General features: G+C 38.3%; 1 protein-coding gene across 1 annotated transcript; it reads right to left on the bottom strand.

The window, feature by feature from the left end:
* Nucleotides 1-1,879: 1,879 nt before the first annotated feature.
* cnr2.L (cannabinoid receptor 2 L homeolog) lies at nucleotides 1,880-3,261 on the bottom strand. The gene has a single exon (XM_018246393.2). The coding sequence runs from the start codon at nucleotides 3,213-3,215 to the stop codon at nucleotides 2,145-2,147; it is 1,071 nt and encodes a 356-aa protein (XP_018101882.1). The 5' UTR covers nucleotides 3,216-3,261; the 3' UTR covers nucleotides 1,880-2,144.
* Between the last annotated feature and the right edge of the window lie 8,767 nt (nucleotides 3,262-12,028).

The raw sequence follows: 12,028 nt of genomic DNA, 5'->3' as shown, positions 1-12,028 counted from the left end.
AATAAAAATCTACATGAATTTGAAATTCAACCTTTGATAAATGGGCCTCTATGACATTAGGCTGATAATGATTCAGTCCCTAATTCCTCTTCACTCAAAGGGGCAATTTTATCATAAAGTAAAATAAAGCTTTCCACAGTCCCCCAATGGGAATTTCACCACTTAAAAATCATATAAGAGTAAATTACATTTTCCACTGTCGGACAGTAGTGAACTTTAGATTCACTCTGATAAACCTGCCACCATAATGTAACATAAAATGTGAGGGGTCATTTATGATGCATTCAGATGTAGTAAGAGGTCATCCAGTAGTAAAGCAGTAGCCAAAGTTGTTTTTATAAAAGTAAAAAAACTTTATTAGGACATATGTAAGTAATTTTGTCTACAATGCTTATGGTTTTGCATTTAGTATTTTTTATTATAACTCTCTGATATTTTTGTTATTATTTTTTATTTAATTGAATGTATATCCTCATTGGATTCCATTTAACTAGATGTATGTGCCTATTGGATAAGACTCAGCATGTTGCAATACAGGCAATATACTTCTATTGGCCCATGTCTGTTTAATGAGGCCTCTTTTGATTGGCTAAGGACCAATATGATGTAATACATTTTATAAGGATTGTACAATAGGGGAGACCACTAGCCTATGAGTTTGTGTCTCAGGCAAGAAACACGTCAGGCTTACATATGTCCTAATAAAGATTTTTTTACTTTTATAAAAACACCTTTGGCTTCTGCTTTACTACTGGATGACTTCTTACTACATCTGAATACTTTGTATTTTCCCAAGAATTTGGCAGACCCTTGGACTGGGGGTTACCCTGGTAAGAGACCATCTTTCAATAATATTTTTGTGTTTTTTGATTTTGTATTTTTCACTATTCATTTTCTTAATTTTTTATCTTTGACTTCTGTCAAAAAAATGGAGCTACACACCAGTACTTATATGGCTTTATGGGTCACTTATGACCTCAAGTGCAGTGAGCAAAGTGCAATTTTAAAAGCGACTAGCATTTTGTTTTTGTGCTTCAATGCAGGATTTTATCCTAAAATGTCAGCGTGGCAGAAGTTGCACCTGATGCAGTTGTGGTTAATGTATCAGAAGAAATGCAAATGCAATTGTACTTTAACACAATTCAGACTCAATCGCAGTGAACATTTTCTAGATGGTGTCACTTACAATGCTGTTTATCAGAATTAAGTTAGTATGGGATGCAAGTGCATTGCTCCTATCAATGCAGGGTGCTGTTGGAAGCTGCAAGTAGAGGTGGAGGTAGCTCCAGAGTTTGCCGGTGTCAATATGTGTAGCATTGCTCGATTCATAACAGAAGGGAGGCAGTGGTGTTGCGCACAACTATATGAAAGTACAAGAAGCACATGGTGACGCAAGCACCTTTAATAAATATGGTTATACACACAACTGACCTTGGGAAAATTGGTACGACCACAATTGCACTTCCAGTCGTAAATGTCCCTATGATCTTAAAAATGATCATTCTCACCCTAATGATTAAGTAGCCTTCATATAGTAATGCAGACTATATGAAGATCACCCTCCTTACTCATTGTCACCCTAAAGATTAAGTAGCCTTCATATAGTAATGCAAACTATATGAAGATCACCCTCCTTGCAAATTGGGGATAAGGGTCAGGCTATAAAATGCTATACGACACCTAAAATGCAAGTTATTCCAAGTTCTAAGTTATTAAGGCTTTAGAAATATGATATGTTGATCAGTGACTAAATATCTGTCACAGACAGACTGTATGCTTTGTCACCCACAGGAAATCCTGTCTCCCATGGGCCACAAAACACCTGAAAATACCTGTATCCATTGGAATTGCAGCATGTAAAATACTTTGTCAGGGCCCTTTGAATCACCAGGCAAGCTGAATTTATGTAAGGAACTGACTTGATCTTTATGAGTTACATATAGGACTTTTAATCAAAAGTAGATTTTAATCAGAAATAGATAACATTCATGCTCCAGGTGATGACCAGCATGCCTGTAGTAGATACACATATGGAGTAATGCTGGATAGTGTTGTTCTGCAACATCTAGTGCAACAATGAACCCAGTATAGTTGAATACAAAAGACCTCTCTGGTCCATTCAGATTTGCTATTTGGTCCTTCTATTAACTAATTTCAGTATCACAAACAGTTTCTTCGCCAACAGTGTCAAATCCAGAGTTCTTTTGGGCTCCTTCTAAGTCCAGATCAGTCCCCGTGAAGCTTAGCAGCCTCTTAATGCTTTGGAATCCCTTGATTAATTTACAATGTAATTCTCTGCTTCTCCAGGCATAAATCATGGGATTCACCATAGAGTTGACCAAGCAAAGAGTACTACAGAAGGCAAACATGGTCTTAATAGATTTGTCTAGAGAAAATAACAAGCTGTGCATCATAAGAATAAGAACAGGTGACCAGCAAATGACTAGGACAAGTAAAACTAAAGCTAATGTTTTTGCAAGCATGATGTCCAACCTCAGCCGAGCCTGACCTCGTACAGACTGCATGTTGTGTTGCTTCATATAAACAGCATGCTTGTGCGCTTTCCAAAGGATGTGTGCATAGGAATAGATTATTAAAGTGAGAAGAACAACCACAAGAATAATCCAGCTTGACAAATAATTGTTGCTTATTAAAGGGAAAAGTTCAGAGCAGGAGGTTTCAAGTTGACAACAATTCCAACCCATAAGAGGTAAATATGCAATGAACATGATGATTAGCCACATACCAGCCAAAGCCAGCAATGCCCTTTTTCTGGTCACTTTTGCTTTATACGTAGATGGTTTGTGAATAGAGACATATCTGTCAAAAGCCATAAGTAGTAAACTTCCAAGGGAGGCTGTGAATGATGCAGTGACTCCACCAAGTTTGAACAAGAAGGCGGCATGTGTACCTACTCCATGGAAGACGTGGAAATCCACAAAGCTGTAGGAAAAGACCATACTCGCAAGGAGGTCAGCTAGAGCCAAACTCATGAGGAAAATGTATGAGGGTTTTCTCTTGAGATGTGACGAGGTCCATATCATGCAGAGAATGACAGTGTTCTCCAGAATGCACAAAGTCCCCACTCCTATACAGAGCACTGCAATGAAGATTTTCTGAGAGGTGCTGTTTAGAACCAGGTAGCACTGAATATCTATAACTTGGGTGCCACATTTTGTAGCATTTTCACTGGACCCCTGGCCACATTCATTCATTGTTGATATATATACACCAGCTCTTCCAAATACAGCTTGCTCTTGTTAAACTCTGTTGAAAAACAAAGAAAAACGTATTTACAATAACTAAACTGTGTAGTGTATTAGTATTTATAATTCCTTGTATAGAAAATCGTATTTCTAATAAATACATTACTAAATTGTTTCTTTGTATATGTATTGGATCTATTGTGCAGAATGCTGGGGACCTGTGGCATTCTGGATATGGGGCTTTTCCTTAATTTGGATAACCATACCTTATAACTAAACATTAAATAAAACCAAAGGGGTCGTTTTGACACTGATATGGATTCATGCAGCTTAGTTATCACCAAGCACAAGTCAATTTAGTATTTTCAGAAAAAATGAAATTACAATTAGAATGAAGAGAATGAGTAGTAGAAGAGTCTGTACAAAATGGGACAGAGATATCCATTATCCATTATCCATTAGTCCATTATAGAGAGGACAATGTTGCTCTAGCTAGTGTGGGAAAAAAGGAACTGAGTGAGCCTGGAGCTGTGTCTTTTCCAGATTCAACATCAGAACCAACTAAGACCATGGTTAAGAAATCAGCATCTGTATACCTCACATATCTCCCTCTTAATATGATACAGCAATGATTTGAAGGCCCAAAAATGGATTGGTGGGATTTAATAGTCTGGTTAAGTGACTGGTCATGGACTTTGTTGGAACTAAGCAACCCAGCTTAGTGGCCTACAATGTAAAAGTCAGGAATGGTTGGTGGATATGGACCATACCTCTATGGATATCCCCATAATATAGTGCATCATTTTTGTCTTTATATCTGAAGTTTAGTCCTTTGGCTTATAAAGGTTAAAGGACAATTTGTAATGTAAAAGGGGAAAAAGATTCCAGCTCTAAAATACAGGCGGTCTAAATCCCTTTTAAATTTTTTTTTATAAAAATGGAGGTAATTATAATACTGGCCCCAGCCTTGACAGGTGTCTTACCAGCTGGGGGGTAAAATGCTTTCCAGGAAGCAACCCAAGGGGGCAGATTTACATAAGGGTAAAGTGTCCTTGCTAGAGAAAATTCACCAGAAATCCCATCCCTAGGGACATTGGCAATTTACTATTAGGCCATCATTTAGCTACAGAGACGCAACTTCGTATTTTTGTGAATTAGCATAGTGGTAGCAAATTTTCCCATGACGAAGTGTGGCGGAGCTTTCGCAGGTGAACATTCGCCCTTTAGTGAATCTGCCCCTATGTGTGCTGTACCCAAATTTTTCACCAAAATACCTTGTATTTCTCCTGTGGTGCCCAATTATAAGTCTATATAACACCACTTTGTCACGGTCACCTTCTCTTACATAATGGCCGTTGTAATTCTTCTTTGCATGTGCAAAAGTTTCTCCACCTGCGTTGTAACTGCTTGTTTACTCAATGAGTAAAATGCTTGCTACTGTTTGTCATTAGTATGCATGTGCTGCTTCCTCATACTAGATACTATGCAGACTGCTGGTCTTGGTCTCAGTGCAGGAGAGATGCATTATGGGAATATAGGATTTTTGGGTTTTTTTGGGGATATTTTCTGAGGTTTAACAGCTAAACTGTTTGAGGAGGATAAACAATTAAAGATGTTCCAGAGTGCTCCATGATTGACTGTTGGTATGCCTGACCAATGAGTTATAATGTTTACTTTCCTTGTCCTTTAAACTGACTACGCATCTACTGGAAATTTGGAATCATAGCAAATTGTAATTTACAGTACACTTTCCCAAATGGCCTTAGTAGTGTTCTTCAACAAAATATTGGAAAAGACATAACCATGCTGACTTGTTCTGAACTTTAGCTCTGTACATTATATGCATCCTGTGTGAAGCTATCGATAAATTAAAAGCAAATTAAGATGAATATTTTGAAGTTAGTTAATACATGAAAACAGCTTAGAGACTTCCTTCTGCATACATGTTCAAATAAAGAGCAGATCATCAATAAAGCTTATAAAGTTCTTTATTATTTTCAGCTGTCAACATATCTCAATAATGTGGGAATTCACCTACCATCCCATGAGAATTTGGCACATGTCCCGGACATTTGGAGAATTATGAGTCAACATACACGGTATAGAACACACAAAAAATCCTTAAATACATCTGGATAATTACTGTACTTGTTAAGATGCTATTAATGCTGAGGTTTTATGTCACCACTGACAGAGTCTATAGAGTCTAATAGTGTGCAACAATAGTGGGCAGAGAACAAAAGAAAAAGAAAGAAAGATTAAGAAATCATTCCCCAACCCTTTCCAACGGGAGATGAAATTAATAGGCTATGTATTTTGTTACTCAAAAGATTTTATTTTGTAATATATGTGTGACTGACCAGTTCCTGTTATTTTCTTTAGGAAAGATGCTAGAATCAAATCGGGAAATCACTGTTGATTGCTTCCCCCTTGCAACCATGGCAAGCATTTGGTTTATGGAATATAGTGGGCTTTTCTGTGAGTCGTATGCTAACAGCTTCCAATAACATGGTGAGAAAGATATCAGCCGTGCTTACCCCCATGCAAAACTGCTGAACTGCTCTGAGTGAGTATTTAGCCTGGCAACTGCTAGTTACACCACTGATTTTAAAACAATTGAATGATCATCCCTAAAAGTAAAATATTTTGCCCAAGAAATATTTTCGTGCCAGAAAAGAGCATTCATTTCTTAAATTGATTTTAGTATTTATCATTAAAGACCTTTTATCATTAAAGACCTTTTAGCCAAAGAGACAATGGGGCAAATTTACTAAAGAGCGAAGTGACTAACGCAGGCAAAAATTCACCAGATTGACGTCATTTCGGTACTTCGCCGATAATGGTCGCTGGCATAACTTCACTAGCGAAGGAGATAGACTCTAGCGCAGTGATCCCCAACCAGTAGCTCGTGAGCAACATGTTGCTCTCCAACCCCTTGGATGTTGCTCCCAGTGGCCTCAAAGCAGATACTTATTTTTGAATGCCAGGCTTGGAGGCAAGTTTTGGTTGTAAAAAAACAGGTACAATGCCAAACAGAGCCTCAACGTAGGTTGACAATCCACATAGGGGCTACCAAATGGCCAATCACAGCAGTTATTTGGCACCCAAGAACATTTTTCATGCAAGTGTTGCTCCCCAACTCCTTTTACTTCTGAATGTTGCTCACAGGTTCAAAGGGTTGGGGATCCCTGAGTCTAGCGGTTCTTCACTCCCTAACGTCTGGCGAAGTTGAGCTCTGGCAAATGGATCTAACTACACAAATTCACTAAGATGTGGATTTTACTGAACGTAACTCTTGCGCCAGACTTGCCTTCGCCACCTCAGACCAAGAGAAGTGCAATAGAGTAAATAAGTCCCAAAAAACGCTAGCATTTTTTAATTTTTTCAGGGTCATATGCTGAAAAATAGCGTTAAATTTTCACTTCCCGCTTCCCCCCTACATTTCCTAACATATGGCACATAAACTATACACTGGGCTCATGTGTAGGGCAATATAACAACTTTATATTATTTTATGAATGTTTCCTGGGCTTGTGTAGTGTAATGTATTGGCTGCAACATATACGTCCATTGAACTTTAACTTCCTGCCGTATGCAAATGAGGCAAGGATAGCGCAACTTCGATTTGCTTGCCGCAGTAACGCTGGCGTTCTTCGCCCTGGACGCAACTTTGGATTTTAGTGAATTAGCGTTGTCCTGGCGAATCTACACCTGGCGAAGTGTTGCAATGTGAGCGAAGCCGTCGCTGGCAAATCTTTGTTTAGTAAATTTGCCAAAATAAGCTTTGGGGGGTTGCCCTATATTTTTTAACACATAAAAGAAGCAGAACTGCCACATGGAAATGCTCAACCATGGGTAAACACCTAAGGGGAAATGTAATAAAATTTGCAAATAAAAATTTGCATGTCGCATGTAATATTCTTCATTAGGCTTTTATTACATTGCGAAATTGTAAGACCTGCTTGAAGGTGGAAAAAGCTTTTGGAGCAAATGTAACAACTTTTTCATCAGGAAGTTTTATTACATATACTGCACACTATTACAAACTATGACATTTTCAAACGCTATCCTTCTGTACTGTGAGGGCAAAGTGTCCGCAAAGGCGAAATTGTTCTCTTTGTGAACAAATTGTGAATGGTTTTGGTTTTGGTTTTTTAGCAACTAATGTCACATTGCCCCACTAGTGTTTATTGTGTCAGACAGACAGCAATGTGTGCAGTCTGTTTGACACAATAATGGAATGTTCCAGGATCCTAGTGCATTCAAGGGGACACATAATTTCTAGGCACTTCAGACCCATAGTGGCTATCTCTGTGACCCCTACTGATTTTACTACAAACAAATGAAACACCTTCCCTAGTTAGTGAGGTAGCCCATACAGACACCAGGCAGATATTGTGAAGCCAATGTAACTGCTCCTCTATTAGCTGAGGGAGTCAGACTCTCAAGCTATGAAAATACTCCTCCCAGCCTCCAAAAATGACCCTTTTGTACACATTTTATCCGGTCACATATAGAATGAAAGGAAATGCACTGCAAAAACCTGCATCCAATTTGCATGGCTGCAAAACGGACAGCAAACAGTTTTAATGTATTTGTATACGAAAGTGTCATTTACACACGTATTTACCTCTTGTAACTGCTTTTTCATATTGTATCAAAGGGAAAAAGGGTCCCCGGATTCACAAAAAAAAGAAAGAAATGCAATTGCCCACTTGTAGAAACTCTTTGCTTAAAGTTCTTATTTTATACATGGGACGGGAGTGGTGTGTTCACTAAACTAAAAAGGAAAAAAGATTATTAATGCTGATGACCAATACTGGTCATAAATTTGTAGAGAATATGGAACTTTTTGTCATTAGAAACTTCATGGATTTGCCATTAGCTAGTTTTCAGGTATAAATGTTATTTTAAGAGTTTGATAACACATTGGAATTCTCTTGCCGAAAGACTTATAGCTCAAGGCATTAACACTGCCTGTTATGTGTACTTCTGTAAAAAGAAGATTGTCTCATAGTACATTTTTGTCCTGTTATTTTGTTTCCTGCAAAATATTTTTTGCAGTACATATTTGTCTTAAAGGTATTCCAGCATGCCAGTAGGTTTAGACCATAAACATCAGTATAAACTTTCAAAATAACCCCCGCTCAAACCATACCTTATTCTCCAGAACTGATGCATTCACTCATATTGCTAGATGCCATGTGATCCACCAAGCATATTTTTTTTACATCTCTCCACCTCCTTTTTGTGGTCTTTTTGTGTGTTTATGAATTGTGTACTGTTAGAAGCAGGGTCTGAATGGAAGGCGAGGAAATCGCTTACTGCATTCTAGTTTTACTCAACAGGAAGTAGGTGGGTTTTCCAAGTTGGCCCTAGCAATAATTCACATTGGACCTTGATATGGCAAAATCCATAGGTGGTATAATTTTATTAGGGCACGGCTGTGCATGATGTCACTGATACAAGTGATGTCATGGCGGGCAGAATTAGCCTAATAACCCCTCACCCCCCAACTCCGTCACAGCCGGCAGCTGGAGAGGTTTTTTTATTTTATAAAAATAAAAACTATCAATTATATAAGCACCTGTATATAAATACAGCCATGAATATATAATAATATGTGTTATTAGTAATGTTAGCTGTAAAGTACAGGACTTCTCTATACCTCTGTGTCTGGTTTATTCACATTGGTGCAATGACCACATTTGTGTTAGGTACAAATAGGCACAACCACTACATTTTTATTATCCTATAGAGGTATAGGATGTGTTATCCAGAATGTTTGGGACCTGGGGTTTTCCAAATAAGGGATCTTTCAGTAATTTGTATTTCTATACCTTGTCTGCTAAAATCCATTTAAACATGAAATAAACCCAATAGAATTGCTTTGCCACCAATATGGATTCATGCAGCTTAGTTTGGATCAAGTGCAAGGTGCTGTGTTATTATTACAGGGGAAAAAGGAAATCACTAAATAAATTAACATTTTAATTAGAATCATTTACTTAGGTGGCATAACTATAGAGGAAGCACACCCTGCGGGGAGAGATTCTTTCTCTATAGTATTAGAAATCCCCTTTCCTGACACTCTCCTAAAAGTGCAGTGGGCAGAGCAAGCTGGCAGGGAAAAGGGGACGTGAGCGGGTGGGAGGGTGATTGGGATGTTGTGTAGAAGCCGGGCCCTTCAGCAAAGTTTTTGGTGGGGGGACCCGGTGGACGATCGTTTGCTTTAAATGGAGTCTATGGGAGATCGCCTTTCCATAATTCTGAATTTTCTGGATAACTAGCTTTAGGTAGTCTTTTCATCATTCATATTAGTTACCGCCCCAGCAGAGCTTAATATTTAGGGCCCATTTTATCAGGAACAATTAACTTGCCTGTGTATTTTTAGAGTGTGGGAATAAACCAGAGTACCTGAAAGAAACCAATATAAGCAGGGACAGAATAAACTTTAAGCCTAGAACTGCACCTGTTTAGATATGGCCATATATGTTTCCTGTTCTCCTCAAACATCACCTCAGAATTTCCAAGAAAACAAAAAACACTGTGTACTGTGTACAAATGTCGCCACAGATTTGTCTAAATATGGTTAAAGTCAGGAGTTAAGACTCATTCCTTTCTCTCACAAAGCAGCAGTTCTGTTATCATACCGCCCAAATGTCCTGCTTTTCAAGGGACAGTTCCATTTTTAATCATAGATTGTAATGTTAATGTCCCGCATTGCTTGGTTCCTCTTCCCTTCTTCCTGGCCAGCTTCCTGCATATGAAGAAAAAAATCCAAGATGTCTGTCTATTCCACTGTGGAATGCACGGCCATCTTGGATGTTTTTCCTTCACATGCAGGAAGCAGACAGAGAGACAAAGAGAAAGACAAGCAGTGTGGGAGCAGCAGGAAGGAAGAAAACTTTTGTGTTGGTATTCTGGTTTTGCAAGTGTAGGTGAGGTAATGCTTTTAATCGATCCTTTCTTGACTTATTTTACTGAACTGTCTGGAATTAATGCCCATTGGCCATTTCTTTAGTGACCTTACTGGCATGTCTGGGGTTAACATGCTGGGGGTTAATACCTATTTTATTTAGTGATTATACTGTCACGTCTAGGGTTAATATGATGCTATTTAGTTATTATACTGGTACGCCTTGGGCTAATTTATCCTTTATCTATTTTATGTAGTGATTATATGGGTACGTCTGGGTTTAATATGTCCATTTATTCATTATCCATTTTATTTAGTTACTATACTAGCATGACTGCGTCATGCTGATTATCCATTTCATTTAGTGATTATACTGTCAAGACTGTAGTTGTTTAGTATTTAGATGGCATAAGATCTTAGTTGAAGTCAAATTTTTACATACTTTCATTGTAAGCAGATAAATTACCACAAGATTAGAACAAGATTATTTATGTGTCTAAGAAAAAGAATCAGAAAGGAACAACTCCAAAGAACTTTTGCTACAAGAATAATTTTATAAATAATGCTCAACACCAGTTAGAAAATAGAAAGTAGTAATACAAAAAGTAGCTTTGTGATGCCACTATTTGAAAAACAAAATATATAGACATAAAAAGGAAGTTACACGGACCAGTATTATCTAACTTTGTGGTGCATATTATGCAAAAGACCGGCAAAAGAGGCATTGTTCTTGGCACAATATACTCTGAAAGGAGATTTATTTGTACAGCATTTTCAATTTTAGTAAATTTGTCACCTGTCTCTCCACCTTTGTCATTGATCAGTAACAGATCATTTGCAAGAGAAAATCGGGGAGCTCCCAAGCTACCCTTTGCCTATCCTTAGTTATTTCTTGTATAACCCCCTTCTTGAATTTGCTTGAAAATGTCCATCGCAGACGACATCTTAGTTAAAAAAATGAGCATGCATGTACATTCGGCCACCTGCACATGGATGCAAGTGCGTCACACAATCTTGTGTGCACAGTATAATAATATGCAGAGCTGCAAGGAGACTGCGGGTAAGATTAAAGGGCACCTATTGGATGAAAATATTTTCCCCCACCCAAGGTGAGGGCTAATAAAACATGCACTTTGGTCAGGGTTAACAGTAGTAGTTTTTTAAATTGGCACCTCCAGAGCTACATCATTCGCACCTGGAGGGAGCTCCTGGTGCGAGGGGCCATGATGTGCAGATCGCATGCTGGAAAACAGTTTAAAGGAACAGTAGAATCAAAAGTTTCAAAGTAATAAAAATATAACGCAGTGTTGCCTGCCCTGGTAAAAATGCTGTGTTTGCTTCAGAAACACTACTATGGTTATATAAATCAAGTGCTGTGTATCAATGGGGGCAGCCATTCAAAGGAGAAAAGGCTCGGGTTACAGATAACAGATACGTTCTGTAAAAGTTCTGCCTCCCAGTGCACCTCTCTGCCAGCTTCTGTGCACTTCTGGGATAGGGTTCCTGACGCTGGCGTTTGACGCTGGCGCCATGACGCTGAGATTCTACCTCCACATCAGTTTTACAAACGGAGCAGTTTTACAAGTGCAGGGCAACACTACATTATATTTTATTTACTTTAAAACACTTTCATTTTTTGGCATTGAGATATTGTTTCACACTTAATAGAAGCCAAGGCAATCTAGGAAAGGGACAATAAAAATTATAGTTGTAAGACTGGAAAGTGCAGGAGATATGTAGAAGCCAGAAAGCTAACAATTAGGCTGGGTTTATAGAAAATATCAGAATCGTAATTCAACACATCTCTACTTAACAACACCCGTAACTACAGAAGAAGCAGATCCTGTAGTCTCAAGGAGGCTCAGGAGTACAGGGGCCCAGTGATGTCCTCATTAATAAGCAA

This window comes from Xenopus laevis, chromosome 2L (assembly GCF_017654675.1).
Source record: "Xenopus laevis strain J_2021 chromosome 2L, Xenopus_laevis_v10.1, whole genome shotgun sequence".
NCBI lineage: Eukaryota > Metazoa > Chordata > Amphibia > Anura > Pipidae > Xenopus > Xenopus laevis.
This window is presented reverse-complemented; position numbering and strand designations above follow the sequence as displayed.

What these genes read in the sequence shown, in the direction of transcription:
- cnr2.L (XM_018246393.2), bottom strand. Translation starts at nt 3,215, where the DNA reads ATGAATGAATGTGGCCAGGGGTCCAGTGAAAATGCTACAAAATGTGGC.